This window comes from Octopus bimaculoides, chromosome 13 (genome assembly GCF_046866305.1).
Source record: "Octopus bimaculoides isolate indiv1 chromosome 13, ASM4686630v1, whole genome shotgun sequence".
In the NCBI taxonomy this organism is placed as follows: domain Eukaryota; kingdom Metazoa; phylum Mollusca; class Cephalopoda; order Octopoda; family Octopodidae; genus Octopus; species Octopus bimaculoides.
The window spans coordinates 424868-448124 of NC_142940.1; the positions used below are offsets into that span (position 1 = coordinate 424868).

At 33.8% G+C, this 23257-nt stretch overlaps 1 protein-coding gene across 2 annotated transcripts in view; it reads right to left on the bottom strand.

Annotated features, from left to right (window-relative positions):
• Nucleotides 1–330: 330 nt before the first annotated feature.
• LOC106871435 (protein Hook homolog 3) overlaps nt 331–23257 on the bottom strand; it is a 36598-nt gene continuing 13671 nt past the window's right edge. Inside the window, exons 4-23 of one of the 2 annotated variants that reach the window (XM_014917887.3) lie at nt 23188–23238; nt 21777–21828; nt 20706–20851; nt 19732–19788; nt 18058–18078; nt 14909–14968; nt 13510–13593; nt 12909–13003; nt 11809–11888; nt 11412–11476; nt 11081–11164; nt 10029–10071; nt 9749–9834; nt 8228–8392; nt 6975–7132; nt 3869–4006; nt 3166–3472; nt 2406–2510; nt 1450–1521; nt 331–573 (exon numbers count right to left, since the gene is read on the bottom strand). In XM_014917887.3, coding sequence (XP_014773373.2) covers nt 469–573; nt 1450–1521; nt 2406–2510; nt 3166–3472; nt 3869–4006; nt 6975–7132; nt 8228–8392; nt 9749–9834; nt 10029–10071; nt 11081–11164; nt 11412–11476; nt 11809–11888; nt 12909–13003; nt 13510–13593; nt 14909–14968; nt 18058–18078; nt 19732–19788; nt 20706–20851; nt 21777–21828; nt 23188–23238 — 1974 coding nt within the window. In that variant the 3' untranslated portion in view covers nt 331–468. The remainder of the gene's footprint in view (nt 574–1449; nt 1522–2405; nt 2511–3165; nt 3473–3868; nt 4007–6974; nt 7133–8227; nt 8393–9748; nt 9835–10028; nt 10072–11080; nt 11165–11411; nt 11477–11808; nt 11889–12908; nt 13004–13509; nt 13594–14908; nt 14969–18057; nt 18079–19731; nt 19789–20705; nt 20852–21776; nt 21829–23187; nt 23239–23257) is intronic. The other variant, XM_014917888.3, reaches the window with a different exon arrangement.

Here is a 23257-nt window from a genome sequence, read left to right on the forward strand (position 1 = left end):
CGCATATATACATACATACATACACACACACACATGTGCGCATGTGTGTGTATATATATATATATATATATGCACATATACACACACACATACATACACAGACACATACACATATAAAAAGATTACACATACACACATTAATTAATTTAATAATGCATGAAGTGGTATTTGTTGTAGAATAATGTAAGTTAGTGGTATCTGTACAATAATTGTAGCAGAGTGCTGATATCAAATGACTGTAAGTCTTTGTTCCCATCAATGTGATGTTGTTAGCTAATATAATATATTTTATATATATATATATATATTTATGTATATATATACACGATGTAACAGTCATCTTATAACCAGCACCAAGATGACAGTTGGAGTTCGAAACCAGAACAGGTTAGAAAAAAAAACAACGAAACAAATCAATGAAGGCCAGCTGAATGAGGAATTAGGGCTGTTGTTCGGGAAAGACGTCCATTATATCCTGCGGCCATGAACTTGTCGCTGTTTAGTGAGAAATGACTGGCCCGAGTTATTGTGACTTAATTTCTCATCCACCGCTCGTCGCTGTAACTGCCGACTCTGGAACAGAATAAAGAGGGATATCATATGAGGGAAACCGTTTTTTCTTTCTATCTATGAATTCTTCAACACACTTACACAGAAAGTAATTAGGACAATGTACCAATGTAATTTTGCCTCTAAAAATGAAGAAACTCAATAAATTGTAGATTTAATGTGGAGGTTCTGTTTCTGTAACCTCACCCAGTCCAACCTGAGATCCAACTGTGTGGAACGGAAGCTTTCAATTTCCCCAATGCTGCCATCATTACCAGAGTAATTTTATATCTATTTTCTGTGCTGGCATGGGTTAGGTGGGCCATCATGGCCACAGCCACTTCTCACTGGGAACCACTGCTCTCACAGATGGTACTTGGGTGTGTCTCATTTTGGCTTGGTTTCGACAGCAGGATGGTCCATGCTGGCATGAGTTGGATGGTTCAACCAGGCTGATACACTGGAAGGCTGCACCAAACTCCTGCCTGATTTGGCCTGGTTTTCTACGGCTGGATGCCTTTCCTAACACCAACCACCCCGAGAGTGTAATGGGTGCTTTTACTTATTTCATTGACCCTGAAAGGATGGGAGGCAAAGCTGACCTCAGTGGAATTTGAACTCAGAATGTAAAGAGGGACAAAATGGAACAAAGCATTCTGCCCAACGTGCTAACGACTCTGCCAGCTCACAGCCTTAATAACGATAATAAACTAGTGGCCATTGGTAAATGTTATTAAAACATCAAGTGTCATTTCTCTCCAAGACAGACAAACTCATAGAAATCCCTTGAAATCAATCCAAATCAGAGATACAAGTTTGAAATAGGATGAAATATTTTATTTGCTGACACTTCTATTTTATTTGCAGAATATTTTAGTGAAATATCTCAACAAAACTCACCAGATTATACCATGCTGTTATAATTAACTTTTCTTCTTCCTCTCGCATAACTTTGCTCTTCTCATAATCTTTCTGTAAAATAGAATAATACGCATACATGTGTGTGTGTAGGGTGGTGGTGGTGGTGGTGCATGAGTACTTTCAGTTTTTAAACAACATTAATATAATCATTGAGAAAAGACAGATTTCAGGGGGGAAAGTAGTTGAGAGAGTATAGAGACAACAGACAGAACTTTACACAAACCAGCTGTGCTCAGTGTGGACATAAACTAGCTGTGGTCCCTGCCAACATAAACCAGCTGTGGTTAGACTCAGCATGGGTCCATTTAGATCAGAAAATAAATTAAGTTTGTTTGGCCAATGATCAAGCCTCAATATTATTATTCTCCTGTCAAAAATAGCAGCCAAATCTCCCTCAGTTTACATTCCTCTTGATTTAAATTGCACACAGTAGGGATAATGTAGTCCAAGTTATACTATGCCCCCAAAAACCTGAACAAAATACAAAACAATCAAAGGGTTTGTTTATTACTGATTTCTAAGACAGACACACAAGCTGATACGTTTTGCGTGAGGGAGTTGGTCAATTAAATAGCCCCCAATATTTGACTGGTATATATTGAATCCTTAGAAGAATGAAGGGGAAAAGCTGACCAAACACATACACCTGTGCATATATATATATATATATATATATATATATATATATATATACATACACACACACACATAGTTCATATGTATGTACATAAAATGTGACTATAGAAAAGTGGACAATAATGATATCATACACACCTATATATACATCCAGATATAATATAAACACAAGCACATTATACACCTGTATATATCCATACATGTACACACACACACACACACATGCACATCTGTTTATACATACTCACACACACATTTGTGTAAAATGTGTAATTTTTGTTATTGATAAAGGTTCAAACCTCTAAATGATCAATCAACTTCTGTTTCTCATCTAATTGGTTACGAAGTGCTTGAACTTCTGGGCCGGAAGCAGGATTTTGTTTGATGTCAAGGGATTTGAATACCTAAAAATTGGAAGGAAAAAAAATAAACAACACATAAAAAAAGGAGAATTTCATGATGAAACAAGAGAAGAATAGATGAGACATTAATACAACTTGAAGGCTAATTTGAAGCATAATAAGGCTGTATATTGGAATCGGTCAAATGTAGCGATCAAAAGGTTTTCTGAGTTGATAAGAATTCTTTAATTGAACAGCATCGAGAAATGTTTGGAATGATTAAGTAATGTGTAAAATCTAACCATAATTTTCATTACTCTGCATGTGTGTGTATGTGTGTGTGTGTGTGAGAGAGAGAGAGCATTGTTGCTTCTGTTGTCAGTTATATATAAGAAAAGTGATGAGCTCAGTTTTTGTTGTTTTTCCGCAGCCTGAGACGAAAGCTAAAAACACAAATTCTTCACAAAAGGGAAATGACCAAAGTCTTTTAGGAAGTCTGCTTTAGATTGGAGGGTGGAGAAAACAGAGTGAGATTAAGAGAATGTTTAATTGAAAGTGTTGTTGTCTGCTGTTTAACTAAAAGACAGGATTATTGTAAAGTTTCTATAAAACTTGATGAGAAGGACAAATGAGAAGAAAGAGAAAGAGAAAAAGAAAGCTCACAACATTTAACTTGCTACTTTGCCAGACAACATGAAGAGATTTAGAAATATCTTACAGCTTTAGCCTTTTGTAAGTAACGTCTGTACATCTCCTCCATCTTCTTCAGTTCATCATCTTTCTTATTCAGTTGTTCTTGAAGCCGATGGATTTGTTCAGCATCAAGAGAGCGTTGTCGATCCAATTCCTCGATCTGATGTTTCTTCTCCGACACTTCTGTCTCTACACTTTGTACCTGACGTTTCTGTTCTGATATGACCTTTTTCAATTCTGTGAGTTCAGTTGAGGTAACATCTGCAGTTGTTTGACTAACTTGAAGCTCTTCGAGAAGCGCTTGTTGTTCTAGATTCTTCTGCCTTGACAAACTACAGAAACCAAACGAAAATGTAGAAATGTCTTAAAATGATGTTCTAGAAATATTATCTTTAAATAACTAAACAGTGATAATTGCTCTATAAATAGATTTTCAGATTGAGTGTATGAGACTAGACATATACATCGGGTCTCTATTACTAGCTCAAATATATGTGTATGTGGTGCCAAACAGCAACATGTCCCCAGCAGAATGTTACTCCTTTGCTCATAGCTCTGTCTTGTTATTCTTTTCTACAAAAACTCAATAACTTTGCTTCAAGTCATTTTCTTGGACTCCTTCAACTGACATTGCTTGTAGCTTCATTTCGATCTCATTTTTCAAGAAAATAGAATTTCTTAAATTTGCTGCAATGAAATGTGATGTAATTAATTGAAGTTTTGGTTACCGTAAGTCAGCTTCAAGTTCATTTCGTTTAGAGTTGCTCTCGTCTAGCATCTTGCGAAGCATTTCCGATTGCTCATCATCCCCCGACTGAGAAGATTTCAAATCTCGATTCTCAATGGCAAGCCTCATCAACTTCTCCCTGGAATCAAACAACATCACAGAACCAATTCAAAATGTCAAAAGCAACAAAAGAGACCAACAGCATTTATTAGATTGAATTAAAATTTTTATGGACCTCCCTGTCGGTTGTCCACAGAAAAGGATAATAATTCACCTGAATTGCATGATATGGGAGTGAATTTTTCATGGCATAATCAGAAGAGAAAGGACGGTACTAATGGCCTATTTTTAAAGACTTTCTCATTGTTGGGAACAAAAGAGGATGTTATTCTGGGAGAAGGGAAACTTGCTTCGATTTCTTGCCACAAAGTGGACTTTGTTAAGAACATCTAAGGACCATGTGAGGGTGTTAAACTGAGTGACAACAGAGTGGAATTTATTAAAGGTAGCCAAGGACATGGTGGTGGTGGTGGTGTTAAACTTTGCAAAGAATTCTATCTCTCAAAAACTTCATTAACCAAATTCCACTCAAAAGGTTTTGGTGTATCCAAGACTATGGTAGCAGACACTTAATGTACAGTGGGATTGAACCCCAAAACACACTATTGCAAAGCAAACTTCTTAAGCACACAGCTAGAGCTCTCTACCTCCAGCCACCTGTGTTATGGCTGTTGCCCTTCATCACAAATTAAAGGTGAAGACGGAGAGAATTTAAAATCAGGTTAGAACGAATGGAAAGTTACTCACAGCAGATAAGCATTCCTATTGTCAAACATTCAGGTTCATTGAGTTTTCTAGAAAAAATGTCAAGCTGAAACCTATCAAATCATTATAATTAATTCTGAACCTTATTATTATAATGATACAGGCAAATGATAATTGTGTCTGTATGTCACTGTAGCTCATTGCTTAGTTCCAATCACACAAATGAAATTAAAAAACATCAAACATTAATAGTTAACATTCCACATACCTTTATATTCAACTTATTTATCTTCTTTATTTTCTACAAAATTTTTAATAATTTACACATAACCCACCCCGCTGCCATGAAAATCATAGATTTTCATTTAGAGTTTTGGCAGTGAAACCTGGGTAAATAAAAAATACAAAGGATCTAAAGTGTCGGCAGAAGAACAAGTCGGAGCAATTGGATGCGAACTATTAAATATACTTAGGTAAAAAAAAAAAAATCAAATTCTTTTGTTCCATTTTATATTTTACATACAAATACATAATTTTTCTCTCATTTATTTTTCAAATTCTTTTTACTTTTAAATTTTAAGAAATCTATCCTCATGACAATTTCATTCTAGAATGTTCAATCAAATATTTAGTTGCTTTTGCTTGTTTTTCTTTTGTATAAACAGGATTATTCTATAAGTTTGTGAGCAAGAGAGTTTGTTTACCCTGTCTTTTTTTTCTTCATTATTCCCTGTTAATCAGTATGAGTTAATTATACATAGACAGACTCTAAGAAGTCTGATGCTGCATGGTTGTGAGAGCTGGGTCCTAAATGTACAGGGTTTGCAAAAGGCTAAAAAGAAATACAGTGAGTGTATGCTCTACTTGGACATGGAACGGTTAGGGTAGAAATGAGCAGAGAGGGAAAACAGAATGAAGATGCCATGTGCAAGAAAAAAGACTGGATTAGAATGTGTACAGAATGTGTCGAGGAGGAAAACTGTAAATGATGTTGCACTTTTGATGTGAATGGAAGTTGCAGAAGAGGAAAACCTGGGATGAAGTTGTGAAAACTGATGTTGAAGTGGATGTGTTTCACTAAAAAGATGGAATCAATTGTTAACATTGAGTAGAGAAGAGTTGTCCACCATTTGTGCAGACAGGGCGAAAAAAGACAAATATCCCAAATGGTAGAGATAAAGGCTGGAGGCACTTTATATTATATATATATATATATATATATATATATACACACACACACACACATTGCCAAGGCTCTATCTTCTGCATTGCCCTTAAACTTTCTCATCTCTCTATCACTCTTCCCCTTTTCTTCCCATTTTCCATCTACTTTGCTGCTGCTGCTGCTGCTGGTGTAATTAAAGAGGACACTGGATCCCTCTCTCTCCTATTCACTCAATGACAGGATGTCACTGGAACACTTCTGTCCTCTCACCCTCATCATTCTACTTCTTTCACCCATCAAAAGCTATATGTAATAGGTGCATCCTTTGGCCTTGATGTAGGCATAACAACTTCTTTAGTGTTGGTGCGATGATAAAAAAAGCACTCGGTACTCAGATGGTTGATTATAGGAAGGACATCCATGGGGAGAGAGAGAGAGAGAGAGAGAGAGCTCTGAGCAGTTTAAAAGGCCAGTAACTGCTAATAACAACCAATTTCGATGATCTGTGATGATCTGTCCAATCCATGCCAGTATGGAAAAACAAACGTTTGATGTTTGTGCAACCATAAATATTATACAATATATTGTCAACTGACAAACAAAGCATCTCTCTTCTCTTTATTGTCCCACTTGGCTGCTTTTTTGTATGGAAACATGCAATAAATACAACAAAGTAGTACTCAATGGCATCTTGTTTGATTTAAATGTATTATTTTGTAGATCAATCAAAGAGCTTTTCATGGAATTGGAATCTTACATCTTTTCCCTATTTCTATTGCATCACAGACAAACCATGAAAATCTCAATTCATTTACAAAATTATAAAAGTATTTTTATGTTTTATCTTGGTTTCAATTGTTATTGTGTAGCTCTGTCTGTGGTGGTTTCTATTTAATATTGAATTGTTCAGTTTGTGCAGGAGAAATATCTAAGAGAGGGGAATTCTATGGGATCTAAGTTGGGGGATCAGTTGGAAACAGTGGAATGAAACTTGCCTAATATAAGTCCTGAGCAGCAACAGAAAAGTTGTGGGATTTGATAAAAAAAAGGAATCTAGACATGAATTTTAAGTTATGGCAGAAACTGAAATTTATCCAGAAAAATCACTGCTTAAACAGAAATAAATTTAAATAAGAAAGAAAACTGAATTGATGAAATTTTCTGAAAGAAGACGTACTTAATATTTAGAGGAATTGAGAGCATTTCAGTCTCTGTAAAGAGAGAACCGACAAATTTTTCTTGATGTTCCAAACTGGTCAGGGTCTGTAAAGTACAGCTTCTTTCTTGATCTTCTTCAATAACTTCTTTCATAGCATCCCGTTCGTTCTCCAATTTCTGAAAAATAAAACATTTTCAACAAAATATTACCCTTTTTTTTTTGTGGCAGATTAAATAAGCCTCAGACACTGATTTGTTGGGACAGAGATGGGTGTGGGGTGTGGGGGGGTTACGACTGTCATTTGTATTATTGTCAGATACTTTTGTCAAGGAGGACATTTCCAATGTCTTATATATATATATTTCAGGACATGGTTCCATTTACCTGGCTCTTCCCAATGTTTCAATAACATCTTCAGCTGTTTTTATACCTTCACATCTCAACAGATGAATCTAAGTGATTCCAAAGATATGAGCAGAGAAACAACAACATCTGCCGTAAACTAAGTCCACCATGCTGACCTTTGCTATGGCCACTGCCAGAATCTACTGGTAAATGATCCACACGAGAGAGAGAGAGAGAGAGAGAGAGAGAGAGAGAGAGAGAGAGAGAGAGAGAGAGAGAGAGAGAGAGAGGGAGAGAGAGAGAGAGAGGGGGAGAGAGAGAGAGGGAGGGAGAGAGAGAGAGAGAGAGAGAGAGAGAGAGAGAGAGAGAGAAAGAGAGAGAGAGAGAGAGAGAGGCATGAGCAATCTTTTTCAAGAAGAGGGCCACATGAAAAACAGCTCATCATTAAGCGTCCTGCACTGCTCAAAGTCATTTTTTGGTTTGACCATTCAGAAAACCCCCCACACTGTAGTTTGTCTGGCAGCTCTAAGTGTTTGATCAATTTACTAAAAGTAGTAGTCAAATCCTCTCCCTCAAATCACATCTCACACATTGGATAATGTATTCCTAGATACCCTTACAAAGACAAGATAACCAAGGCTGAAAAGTCAATATTGATCACACAGAAACAGACTGGACAATGGAAACATGTCCAGACAGTCACATTAAACCCCATAGGATGGACTACTACATGTAGCGTATTCAATATGATCCTCTGCTAAATGAATACATGTCTTGACCAACAGACCCACGGGGGCAGAATTTGGTTGAATCGCATATAATACGAGCCAAAGACCACTGCTCTCTCACAGATGACATACAACAAGAATTTTTAATTGAGTTATCCACTCGTTATAATTGAGAAATAATAAGAAACATATAACTACCTCTTTTTCTTTTTGGAGATTAGTTAATTTATTTTTAGCCATTCGGTAATCCACTTCATTTTTATCAGCTCTCTGGGTTTGGTATGCAAGGTCATTCTCAAGTTTGGTTATCTGACTCACCATCAAATCCAGTTGAGACTTCTGCTGGGTGAACTTGCGCAATTCCTGCATTTAGCAGAATAAGTAGAATGAAAGAATAATTTTTATGAAACCACAGAGAGGAGAGAGAGAGAGAGAGAGAGGGAGAGTATGAACATTTTCTTGAAGAAACATTTTGTAAAAGTTGAAAATTTAAAAATTTAAAAGCTGAAATCATGAAATTCCGCTTTTAAAACCCAACCATTTCATACCAAATATTCATATCAGCGCCAATCGCCGATCAACCATTTCTGCTTGTTATTCCATTTACCATTCCAAATATCTAAACAATGTCTTTCTTTTGTCTCAGAGATAACCCAGTTCTTGTGAAGGTCTTCTTCCTGCTGGCCAGATTAACACCTTTACCTCTGGATGAGTCCCCAACAAGCATTTCTGCCCCACCAGGATGTATCTGTGTACATGTGTGTGTGTGCGTGTGTGTGTGTGTCTGCCCCCAATGGATTTGTTATATGTTTCATATTACATATAAAACAATATAAATTCCAAAATATGTAAAAAATCAACATTCCACAGTAACTTTAGCCATAACCTCGACATCAATGTCAGCCAATCAGAAAAGAGGACAAACAAATGTTAATCAGAGAGGTCACAGGTCATCATAGAACTGTCACTGTCATCCAATGAGAAAACTGCTCAGACAATTGTCATGTTTTACTGATGTAAACAAAACACAACCCAGTTACAAGTGTAGGACTATTTGAGGTTTGTTCTGTATTGCAGCTAAACCTCTGTAATACGTCCACAAAAGCTGTACAAGAAACCGAGGGTAACATGTCACAACAGCATGGTTTCACACTAAAGTCTGGCATATTTGGTGTGCCAGAAAATTGCTAAGTCTGTGTATCAGAGCAGTGCTGACTATGGTTGCTAAACAACAACCATAAAAATAATTATCAAATTCTTCACTGGAGATATGCTAAGGTTTGGCATCAATGAAGATATGCTAATGCTTTTCAGTAATAAAATGGTTTGGTTCTTAAGAATGAAACTTTTGGAATTTTGCCACCATATCATACCAGTAATTCCACATCAATCACACTGTAGTTTTTTACTGAAGAACCACACCAAACATCACATGAAATCTTTACAAATGTTGTTTCCTAGAACTTTCTTTAATTTACTAAACTTCGATTCTTTATTTTCCATATCAAATCTGCCATTTTCATTCATTTTCTTTAAGAAACAATCCACAAGTTTTACGCCATGACCTTCCCTCTCTATATGACAACATAAAGAAAGAGCTACACTTTTAAGTAAGACACACAATATTTTCCACTCTTCAATATCTCAGTCTTGCTGAGAGTTAATCTATTTAAACCTTCATTAACTATTAATTAATAATTATTTTTACAATATACCAACCGTTTCCATAGAAATTTTTTCTTCAATATGTTTGTTATTACTTTCGTGTAGTTCATTCACTTTATTTCTTAGTTCACCCATTTCCTCTGCAATAATAATAATAATAATAATAATAATAATAATAATAAATCCTAGCAAATATATTGAGGAATCAATAAAGTAAGGTGCCTACAGTTGAATTTGAACTGATGACAACATTAGATGAATTGATTGGAAGGAAACTAGAAAGAAATGTTGGTTGAGGAGAAACAGTTTATAAACAGGAAAAACCATATCTTACCAAGTTTTCTTTTATAGGACTGAATTAATGTTTCATTTCTTGCCTGAAATAATATTTTAAAGAGAAATCTAATTAGATATAATGTAGGTTAGAGAGAGAGAGAGAGATGTAAAAATAGAAGTGGGGCAATTTGAAGCTGTGTCACTGTCCACGTCCCAGCGGTGGTGGGGCAGGGACGAAAAGGTTTAACACAAGAACAACAAGTGAAATAAAATAAAATTAAAAAAAAAGAATTTAACAGGTTTTGTGTCTTAAGTAATTAAAATGGTTATTCCATGATGGAAGTACTTCTTCAGTTTTAACATATAATCTCAGGTCAAGTCACTGAGAAGACAACAGCACTGAAACACACACACACACACACAAAGCAACCGAAATGTGGTCTTTGAAAGTGAGAATCATTGAGGAAAAAGTAGGATTAAAAAAGACAAAAACTCGAGATTAAAAAATTCAGAATTAGATTTCAATTCTCAATTTAAGATTCTCTTAATTAATGAAATCTCCACTAAACGATGAGTATCACATTAATACTTCCCTTGTTCTTCTACAAAATGTACAATTTCCGGTTTTATTGACTAATAACCAAACAGCTTTCCATAAATCCCATCAGTTTCTCTCCTGTCTATCAAATGAGGCACAAACCCCTTCACACTCACTGATGGAACTCCTGCCCACCAAACCCACTCAGAAGACTTTGGTTGGCTTGAGGCTATAGTAAAAGACATTTGTCCAAAGTGCTGTGCAGTGGGACTGAACCTGAGACCATGTGATTAGGAAGCAAGCTTCTTAGTCAAGCAGTCACTCTAGAAACAACACCACTTCATCCTTTCATCCTACACAAATATCCACTTGGATTTGGTTTTTATTCCTATTTTCTTGAAGCAACAAGTTTCTGATAAATAATCAAATGTCAATATATGTTAATATATTTAATTGAAACATTTGTTTATTACACATATAATTACTGAGTAAAACAAAATACTAACTGAAAAGTAACAAAAGAAACCATAATGGAATAATTAGATTAATTAGAAAGAAAATCAAAGTCTTACTTGTTGTGAAGCTAAGTATCGAAGTTCATCAACTTCATCTTTTAATGATCTTGCTTCGTCTGCTTGTTGATTGAGTTCTATATTCTGGATAACGAGAACAAATGATCAGTAATTACTTAATTATAACAATGAAATTATCTTGAATTAAATAGTCATTAGGAAATATATATTACATGGTTTAATTCATTTTATTTAAGCAATTACTTTGATATTTTAAATGAAGTTGAAGAATGGTGGTCCCAGTAGTATTGGCAGGTAATTTTACAGAGATCATAGGAATCCAAAGTAGATAATTACACAAAAAGAATTCAATAAAAGATGGAAAAATAACCTTTTGTTGGAGGTCTCGAAACTCTTCAGTCATTATATCAAGGCGAGCAATGCAATTATCTCTGGCTGTTAACGAGAGAAAAAGAAGAGAAAATATTTTGGAAATTATAATTCAAGGCTGAAATAATATGAAATTTAAAAAGTCCTGGTCTGTTCTCAAAAATAATTGATAAATATCCCAGAAGTAACTAAGTATTTTAAAGTTGTTGCTGGGTACCTTTAGTAGTGAGTAACATTTTAGAAACTTCCTCATTAACTCAAATATATATGTATATACATACATATATATATATATATATGTATGTATATAGTCTTCTGTAATAAACTTTGGTGAGTGTGTGCATATTTATTTACTGAAGAAAGGAGGGAAAATATGGAGCTTATTGAGGAAATCTTACCAGATTCCAGTTTAAGAACTTCTTCTTGTAGACGTTCAGTTTGTCGCTGTAACTGTTGACAGCGCCGGCCAGCTGGAGTTCTGCAAATATTTAAAAGAAATCAGATTTTACACTCTATCATTAACACTTTTCTACAAAAAAAACCACAGAATGTGTTCTTGAATCAGTATTTGGAAGTTTAGTCTTTAAAATCCTTTTACTTCTGACATCATCATCATTCAGCAGTTAACTCCAACAATGAAGAACCCGCTACCAGAATAACTCTTTTAATTTTACTATTTCACATCCATTATTCAGGTTTGTTTACCTGTAACGGTTTATTGGTGGTGGGGAATTGCCTTCACAGTTGTGTAACTTCCCAACTTTATAAGCATTCCACCATGAAATAAACTGGAGCTAGAAGAGCTATGTGCCTTGCTCTGCACTACAACACAATGACTGTAGGAAATAGTTTTTAATTCAAGGTCAGCAGTGCAGTACCTTCACCAAACAGTCATTGTACATGTTTACTTTTGCATGTGAATGTCTATAACTAAATGGTATGCCTGTCTCTATATTTTGTATATATACATATTTGTGTGTTTATATTTGCTTTTATGTACACACACACACACATTTAAATATCACAGTTTGTAAATGGAAGCCATGGAAAACATTTGACAGATAATGAAGGGCATGTCCCTGAAAGATTGTGAAGCTTGAAACTTGAGTCATGGGAAAAAGAGGTCATCTTGAATTTTTTCTGTGGATTTATTTGGCAACAAGAAAAAAAAAAAGGTAGCATTCCCAAATCACCACAAGAAAGATTATTGTTGTGGTGCCTGTTGTGGTGTATAAAAAATAATGAAGGCTAATGGTCAATTGTGAGACAGTGTCATCCAATCTATGAACACTAAATGGACAGGAAATAAGGTTGACCAACTGCATGGAAGTCTCTGTTGTAGACTTGAGAGCAAAAGACATCTATTTTCTAAATTATGGAGAAGCTAAAAGAATAGGGAACTTTCTGGTTAATTGGCAGACAATAAAGAATTATTTAAAACCCTACTGAACATTGATTCAGTTAGAAATTTCCTTCTGGGATTAGAAATAAAGCTTACCCAGGATCATCAAGATTTTCTGCTTGGTTCAAACGTTCTGATAATCTGTCGACTTCAGAAGACAGTGTGATTTTCTCATCTTGCAAAGAAGTCATCTAACAAACAAAAAAAAATATGTCTATCAATGAATAATGACGACAACAACAACAACAACAACACTTCCTCTTTTGCTAAATTCAAATAAAGAATTTTCATCTGGCTGTTACATGAAAAATGACACCAGATAATAAAATCTGCTTCAAGTTAGAAAAACAAAATTGCAATCTTATGTAAAGTGATTTATAGATTTCATTTTAGCAGCTTAAGTGGTTAATGGTTTAAATGGTTAATTAGCTTTTTGTTTCTAAATAATATAACTAGTTAGACATTCTAAAAATTTACATTTAACTTACATTTTTCAAGTTTACAACAAATTTTATATCAATTATCCAGATTTTAAAAACAAATTTACAAAATGATTCCTCAAGAGTTTATGAAATGTTAAACCAATGTTCTTGGTTTGACTATTAAAGAAACGTGGCTGATATTTCTTAATGCTTAGAGATGTGTGTGTGTGTGTGTGTGTGTGTGTGTGTGTGTGACAAACATTAATCCAACTAACTTGTTCGTCCAAGAAGTGGCAACGTTTCGTTAATTCTTCGTTGGCTTCTTTGACATTTCGCAGTTCATCAAGTGTACGTCTTAGCTGAAGAAATAAAAGGTTAATGAGTAGGAAATAATTAGTAATTTAATAACAATAATTATATATCAAATGGACAATAAAACAAGTAATTATTTTATGGTTAATACAACAACAACGTGATTATTCATTATATCATTAAAACTAAATTATAAAGATTAAAAATAGCCAAATAAAATTTATTAAATGCTAGATAATGTTATTGTCAAGCAGAACAACTTGTTCAATATTATTTAATCAATAAAACTGACAAAGGGAAACTTCTGGGATAGTTTCATAACACTATCTCATATTCTAGCGAAATATTTGCAAGGAAAAACTCAAACATATTTATATTTTTTCTCAATTTTATGATAGAAATATTTTCTATCAACCTCAACAACATCATTATGATGGTTATTACTGTTGCAGGATATCACCTATGGTTCTCAGAATTATCTCAGTTCAAAAAGGCTCACATGTACACACACACACACACACATCTGCACAGGGCTGGATGCCCGTCATATCCCTGACTTCACAGCATGGGCCAACAGCACTAAAAAGGTTGACTATGGCTGGGTTAAAGACTCCACTCTATCCTGAATCAATTCTATTTTTCAGCGATAAATGGGTGATGTTCCTCGACAAATATCTGGAATTTCCCATCAGTTTCCCTTCCTCCCAGTATTTTAAATTAGGAATTACAACTAATACAACAGCAACCCAGATACCTTTAAGCTACGCCTAAATTTATAAATACTACCTGTCTCTTTTCTCCTCCACAATCCACCAAAGCAAAGCTCAGAGTAGATACATTTGAAAAGTTGAGCAGTGCTTACTCACAAAATACACAAACTTCTTTTCCAAAAGTTTGTGACATTCAGTTTTCTAAAAAATGTTAATAACGTTTAAGAAACTCTTCCTTTAAATATTGTGACTGTATCAAGCATTTTTCGCAAAACCCCTGATATATATATATATATATACAGAGAGGGAGAGAGAATGATTTTCTTGCAGAAGTATCTACACATTAATTTCTACCATACTTCATAATCACTCTCTGCAGTCCATCTATTTGAGTAGAAATGCTAGAAGCAGTAAATTCCAGGGAAAGTAGAGAAGGTTTGCAATGGCAAATACATGTACGAACACATATTTACTTCACATTTCCAGATAAGTCCTAAAAGTGGAATAAGTGTGTCATGAAGAAGACAAGACGTCTGCTGTGTTGACGACTCAACTGAGCCGTCTCACTTTGAGGATCTGTGCTGCTAGCACTCGTAGTAGGTGACACTTGAGCCAACTTACAAGAATCCAGAATAAATTCAAAAAGACAAACCTGATCATCTGCACGTCCAAGTTGGTAAGATCCATCAACATTGTCTTCAGGATCAAAATTCTAAAAATGATACAGTTTCATATTCATTATAATCAAATTTCCAAAAGGGTGGTGGTGGTGGTGGTGGTGGTGGTGTGTGTGTGTGTGTGTGTGTGTGTGTGTGTGTGTGTGTGTGTGTGTATAGAATTTTATTTAGAAACAAAGAAAAACAGCATTTGCAACAACTACGACAACAACAATAATGATAATAATAATATTAATAAATATTATTCAAACTTGAAAATGTATAGAAAGGGTTCCAATGAAACCAAATTTCTAGAAATGAAATATTGGTGATGCCAGGCTGAATTTACTGATGAACTGATGAATTTATTCTTGGTTAAATTCCAAAATAGAATTGAGTGGAATTGCTAAACTAAATCTTCCAGGTTTACAGAACAGAATATTGACATTTGAGAAGAGTTTTAACTGTTTTGGCACAAGCATATCTGGAACTGATGCTTCCATGAGATAAAAATCTGATTTAAAATGCCCACAAAATGAAACGTTTTATAATGTTAGGTAAAGACTTTTTGTTAAATCTCAAATATCAACTTGATACGCACACAAATATATATACATAAATGTATATATGTATTATTAACTACTACGACATTTTCACAAGGTAGAATACTCCTGGAAAAAGCTGTTATTCTGCAAGTGAATACTGAAGATGTTTCTCTTTTTTCTTGATTCTTTAACTACAAACATTTCACGAAGGAAAAGAAGAAAATTCACATTTCATGTTCCCTAACTGTAATTAATTTAATCATTAATTTTAATGGAATGTCTAATCAATAAGTTACAGTTTATATTCATGCTGACAATTTCTGAAAAGAATGAAATATTGCTATGCATGACTGCCACCAACTAGGAACTGTAAGGACTTTGTAATAAGTAAAGACAAAAATTGAATATGTGAATTCTAATCTCACTTCATGTTGTGAAGGGATGATTATCTCCCTTTTATTAATTGCTATCACTAGAGGGAACCACATGTATATATGTATTAATAAATGGAATTTTCCTTTTTTTCTCTTGAGGCTCCAGATTCTTGATGACTTTGAAAATGGATTAAAACAGAATTGGTATATTTTGTTAGGAAAGGGCTACATCTGGCAATGTTATGTCTGCCAACATAAATGTGTATTTAAATGTATTTCCATCAAAATTGAACAAACAATTGTTTTTTGATAGATTCTTTGGAAATAATGACATTAACTGACATCTCAAGATCATTTCTAAAAAATGGTGTGTTGGCAGATATTATGATTACAATGCAAATAAATACCAAACAAAAGGATTAGAGACAGTGGTACATACATGTGTATGGACATATGAGTGTGTGTATATATTTATGTCGATATGCACACACACACACACACATTTATACTGGGAGTAGGTTAATTAATAAAATAGTAGCAGAAAACAAAAAACACCAACATACATGTGGACATTCAACATACATGTAAATATTCAAATACAGGTATCATTCTTTGTAAAAAGAGGTAAAGCGTGAATTAGAAAAAAAAAGAAAAAGTCATGTTCCTGAACATGCAGGCTTCTAGATTTACCATTTACCAAAAGAACTTTGAAGTTTAAAGAAAATTCTTTTTTTAACTTTGTAAAGAAATATTTTACATTTTGTAGCAGAGACAGAGACAAAAAAAAAAACAACAAACAAACCCAAAAACACTTGTTCCTTCTGCAGGAATAAGTTACCATCTTTGGACTGTTGAACAATTTCAGAACCAGAAAATAAACTACCCACATTTTACAGAGCCTTTGACCAGAAACCCATCATTAAATGCTGCCGACCTTCACCTATTTCCAAGCAAAGTAATATTTCCCCAAAGCCACAGGTTTTCTATACAGAAGCCTTCATTTTCCATCTACTTAATCCACTCACAAGGCTTTGGTTTGCTCAGTGCTACAGAGTAGAAGACATCTGCTCAAGGTGCTACACAGTTGGACAAACCAGAAAAAAAAAAAAGATACAAACACAAATACACCCACGCACCCACCCTAAAAGTCAGAAGATATGAGAGGTGAATATACATTTATTTAACTGCATGATGTTTTGCAACCTTCTTCATGTAGAACTAATTTCAGTATGGAAGAAATTATGCGTACGTGCTTGTATGCAAGCTCAGTATTATACAATAAAATTGTATATTCCCAAATCCATGCAAATAAAGAAAGCAAGGTCATCAGGGTTACACCAAGGTCTCAACCCTTGCATTGATTTGCAAATGTACAATTCTATTGCATAATGCTAAGCATGCATCTTAATGCAAACATAAAAGCATAATTTCTTCCACACTGGAATTAATACTGCATGAAGAAAGTTGCAAAGCAGTCGTAATCCCAAGGATGTCAAATGGTTAAATAAATATATTCATCTCTCGTGCTGCCTGACTTTTTATGAATTATATACTCCTCATGAAACAATTTCATCAATCGGATCTTCTGGATTTCAGCTGCAGGGACACTCTGCATTACACTTCCCTGTATTGGATTACTATGTGGCCTGATAGCCGAGTCCATTAGAGGAGCTTTCTGTTATATCGACACGATTCTCAGAATTCATTTCTTATACTTATGCATATATGTGTGAGGAAGAGTGTGTGTAAATCATTTTAGCTTGCATGAAGTGCAAATACATCATGCAAGCTAAAATGATTTACACACACTCTTTAAAAAAAAATGAGAATAAAGCAATGGTTGATTGCAAACATTCATGCAATTTTAGAGGCAAAAATTATAAACTTTCAGCAACATCTTCAAGCAAAAGTATTTAGTTTCCAGAATCAAACACTTCTGCTGGAACTGAATAGCAGGAAAAAAAGTGTTCAAGAACTGCAATATAAAATAAAAAGTAAAAAAAAAAAAAGGCGGGGGGAATGACCCACAAAATATTGGTTACAAATAAAAAAAAAGCTAACAAAAATGATGAACATGAAGTAACAAAATTGGAAACAAAAAGACAAAACAAAAACCACCAGCTGAGCAAAAATTAAGTAAAAATGAGCAAAAATTGAAATAAAATTGGATAAAAAATAAAAAATTGAAATAAAATTGGATACAAATTGAAAAAGAAGTTGAAGAACCTGAGAGTAATACTTGGAAAGCTGTGAAAGGGAAAAAAAATGATTCTCTGATGATTCTAGAGAGTTTGTCAAAGTTATTACATATCAAAAAGGAGAAGGGGTTAGACATGAAGGCATGCTGGGTTTCAACAACTGGGGAGACACATAAGAAGAATTCAGTGAATTAGAAATGAATTTTCAGTGAGATGAGTTTAATATTTGAAATGGGAAAAAGAAAAAAAAATATTGAGGAATGGGGAATAATAAAAATACTAATGGTGTTTTAATTCTAATCCAATTGTTGATTATATCAACGAGAAGTGCCAGACAGTTTGGATTGGTTGTGACTACCTGGAGAAAATAGAAAGACTCTTCTATGAAGAACATTAATAGATTGTTCTGTCAATGATTTTTTGTAAACAACTTGCAGATGCAAGTGCTACCAGTTAAAAGCTCTGCAAGTTTATGGAGTCATCAGGAGAGAATGCACTCAACAGGATCATTGCACACTGACTACCAATCACTGAAATGAGTCCCTGCTTGCTAGATCAACTGGTTATTAAGTTTTGCTCAATATTCTTCTAACCATTGCTCAACATCACTTTCTAACCAAATCCAGTGGCTTGCCTTCTCCACTGTAGTTTAGAGAAAATTGTCAATGAAGAATCAAAATTAATCCGTATTTAAAAGGAAGTCTTTAAGAAAAATTGCTCATTGGAGGAAATAATAGAATGGTTATTTCAGTATTTGGAAAAGAAAAAAGAAAAAAAAAAGGTTCAATTAACAGTAGAAAGCAGAGGTGAAAATATTTTAAGGACTTCTTAGTGATGCAATGTAGGTTTTCTTAAAAACGAGAGGATTTAAACAGTTATATATATATATATATATATATATATACATATATATATATATGTATATATATATATATATATGTATATGTATATATATATATATATATATATATATATATATATATATGTATATGTATATATATATATATATATATATATATATATATATGTATATGTATATATATATATATATATATATATATGTATATGTATATATATATATATATATATATATATGTATATGTATATATATATATATATATATATATATATATATATATATGTATATATATATATATATATATATATATATATATATATATATATATATGGGGGTGGGGAGGGGGGGGGAAGCAAAACTTTTGTTAATGTGTTTACTCAACGAAAAACACTTGCAAGTTAAGTCAAACATTTAAAAAGTTTGCTGAAAAGTAAGGACGAGGGAAGAAAACCAGTTGTGATATTGGGAAATTTGTTGTACAAAATAGGTTTGATTGAGTGTTTTTGGTGTTGTTAACTCATTAGAAGACAATAAAGGGTTTAAGATTGCAACACTGCAGAAGTAATTTCAATTATGATTGGAGTGGTGAGCAATGAAGTGAAAAGGAAGGTAAATGAAGGAGAGAGAGAGAGAGAGAGAGAGAGAGAGAGAGAGAGAGAGAGAGAGAGAGAGAGAGAGAGAGAGAGAGAGAGAGGGAGGGAGGGAGGGAGGGAGGGAGAGAGGGAGGGAGGGAGAGAGAGAGAGAGAGAGAGAGAGAGAGAGATTTTAAGAATAATTTAAGATAAAGCATTTTTAAAAGACACAAACAATTGCAAATAAATGGTAATAATGAAATGTACTTACATCACTAATTGCTGAGAAACTATCATTCATACTGGAGGTACCATCTTCATTAACAACCTAATTACAGAAACCAAATGAATGAGGATCAATAAAAGATGCAGTCATATCATGAATAGGAATATTTAATACATGGAATCAATAATTCTGTATGATGCTGCTTAGCACAGAAAGTCGACGACCAGACTGTAAACAATTGTACCACAGTGTACATAACTGTATCGTTTTCTACCAAATTGTACCATACCCTAACCCTCACTGATGTGGTTTTAACATTAAAAAAACTTCAGGTTATTTCTATACATAATACAAATTGAAGCTGACTTTATCTTGTGTGTATGTGTGTGTGTGTGTATCATACTATGAAGGGCAGTAGTGCCACACAATGGATAACTTGGAACACGACACCCTGTCAACCCATGCATTGTGTGTGTGCTTGTGCACATGAATGCTTGTCTGTGTCTCTGTTAACTGAAATTGAGATATTTTCCCCTGATATCTTAAATAATTAAACTATTATTCTTTTTGACTCTGATAAAAAAATATCCCATCTTCTCCAATGAAACTCACCTGTGGGGCTTGTACCCTCCAAAATGTTAAAATTGAATAATTAGATTTCAATGAAGAACATAAAACTATCTTCACATTGCCAGGTAAATTTAATAAATTAACAATCATTTGGAGAAAGAAAGAGATTCTTTTAAAACCAGGTTTTCAGTAAATAAGATACTTAAACTTCAATTGAAGTTCAGCACTTTACATTCAGGCTGATGCATCAACCATGTCAGTGTCGTTAGTCTCAGAGAACCTGCAAAAAAGTCACATACATCAGCCATATTAATCTCTTTAGTCTAGGAGGACCTCTAAAGGTCATGGCTACCATTTGTCCGCCCCTGTCACTTGAGTTTTCAGGATGGCATACAATTACTGCCCATTTGAATTGAAAGGATTTGTAATAATAATAAAAAAAGGTTTACCTCTTTTAGGAGTTGCATAACCACTTGTTGTACAGATTCCTCCATTTCCATAATTTGGTGTATGTGTGTATTTTCTTCACAATACATTGCACACACAAGAATCAGCTGCAGGAAAGAAACCAATTCTTTCATGCTGCTAGTTTCAGCTAAACGAGAAAGACAGAAATTATGTACTTGGCATTCATTAACAATTGAACAATTAAACTGAAATTCATAATTGTTAGTTAACATTTAGTTAAGAATCATCAATCAGGAAGCTCATAGATAGCCAATTACTGCCCATATAACAAAATTTTTATAAACACTTTTCTAAGATTTGAATAATTTTAGAATTTCTAGCAATAAAATAGCACCAAAAGTCTTGGAATTATTTGACAAATACAACTAAACAAAACTACCAAATCCTTCTTCTCACAGACGTTCCACTGAAACCTGTATCCCACTTGGAAGGAAGCAACCTAAACTCTAACTGTCTTAACCTCACTTAATTAACCCTTGTTTAGCCCTAGGTCTGCCTAGATCTAAGACATTCCACCCATAACCATCACATCGGTATCTATGACTAGATTATCTCACCTGTCCTGTTTTTTATGATTGCAGCATGTGATTTGAGGGAAATTTGGCTGCTATTTCTACCAGGTCGAGAAACCATGTAGAAGCTTTCTCAGCAGAAGATAGGGGTAGGTTTAGACATATAGGAAGACAATAAAAATATTAAAATAAGAGATTTTGTAGAATTATGGAACTACAATATTTGTCCTAAATATTTTTGTAGAAACAATTACATCTTGGGAGAACCATTCTAACCATTTTAAAACACACACACACAAAAAAAAAAACATTGTTAAATTCTTGAGTTTAAAGTGAGTTTAAGTCACAGTTTTTGTCTTATTAAATAGTTAAAATGAATCTTCTATAACGGAGTTACTTCAACACACACATACTCAAATCAAGTCAGTAGTTAAACAAGTATAACCGCTAAATCTTGATAAAATTTTGTCTTACAACATTTTCAATGAAATTTTACAGCACAATAACGAAAGAAAATGAAATAAAGAAAATATTTCTTACCAATAGCGTTAATATCTGGCAGGGGAAATCCTCTGTTACGTAAATTTGGTAACTGGAAAGAGAAGGACAGCGATAGTTAGTAATTTGTGATTTAAGGGGAGATATTTAATTATAACGAGTGTTAATATAATGTAATGAAGCCAACATATTTTATTTAGAATTACTTTTACAGTCAAGAGGTGGAAAGAGACTCACTTCAGACTGACGTCAAGTGAAGCTGGACAAGGCGAAGGGGAGACAACCCAAAATTTTAATTACACAAGAATTGAAGAAATGAAAACATTAGCAGAATGACTATCTTAATCTGATCTTTAATGGAAGTAGCAGACATTTTTCAATTCTATTAGAGCTCAAAAGCAAAGTATAATCTTTGTTGTCAATGTTTACCAAGTCCAGAGATTGAAAAATCACTGTGCTGATGATAAAAAGGTTAAGTCGTATACAGTATCTCTTGATAATATCAGAAAGTATAAAACCATACATTTCATTACAATATATACATATGAACCAGTATAGAAGCTTTTATGAGGTCATTCAATATACTAGAAATAGGAGCCATACCTCTTCAAAATCATACACATATTACAATATCATACACATTCAAAAGCCAACATCAGAATTTGTACATAATTGCTTAGCATGCAAGAAACAGAATTCAAATCTCCCTAAAAACAACATCCTACCATCAAGAAAATAGGAAGGACATACTGAAAAAATGTATTCATAAACATCCCTTAAAAGATAGGGTTAGTCCTGGTTGGAACATCTTTCTTTCAAGGTCTGCTCATTGATGGCTGACCTAGGGTTAAGCAAAAGAAATTCTACAATTTGTAGAAATAATGAAGGACAGAATGAAAAACATTTCTTCAAAGAATATTTTACATAGAACTGTACAAATACACCCTATAAAACTGTACAATTATTCATATAAAACTACAGTTATTCCATATAAAACTGTGCAGATATTCATATTAAACTCTAAGGTTATTCCATATAAAACTGTGCAGATATTCATATTAAACTCTAAGGTTATTCCATATATTTGATATTAGATAAAACTACATCATTTTTTACAAATTCTATTTATAATGAGTTGACATGGAAGTCCCTATGTGGCTACTTGACTTGCTAGAAATAGCAGACAAGTCTTTAACTGCTGTCTTGAAAAAAAAAGTATGATAGTCCTTGATACACTATGTCACAAACAAAAGACAAGATGGTCACGGATGGAACGTCTTCAATTACAGGTCAAAGTCAGTCGGCAGAGTTGCCCTAGGGGTAAATAACTTCTAGTTCTATTGAAATGGTAAATATCAGAATATTTCTGACCACTCAGGTCATTTGACATAAAACAACAGTAGAAGGTAAGAACAGAATAAATGTTGTTAAAATGTGTGAAATAATTACTTACACTGGAAAAAAACTCTTGGACTCTGCTCAGAATCTTTTGTAAATTTGCTGCCTGAAAAGTTAAACAGAAA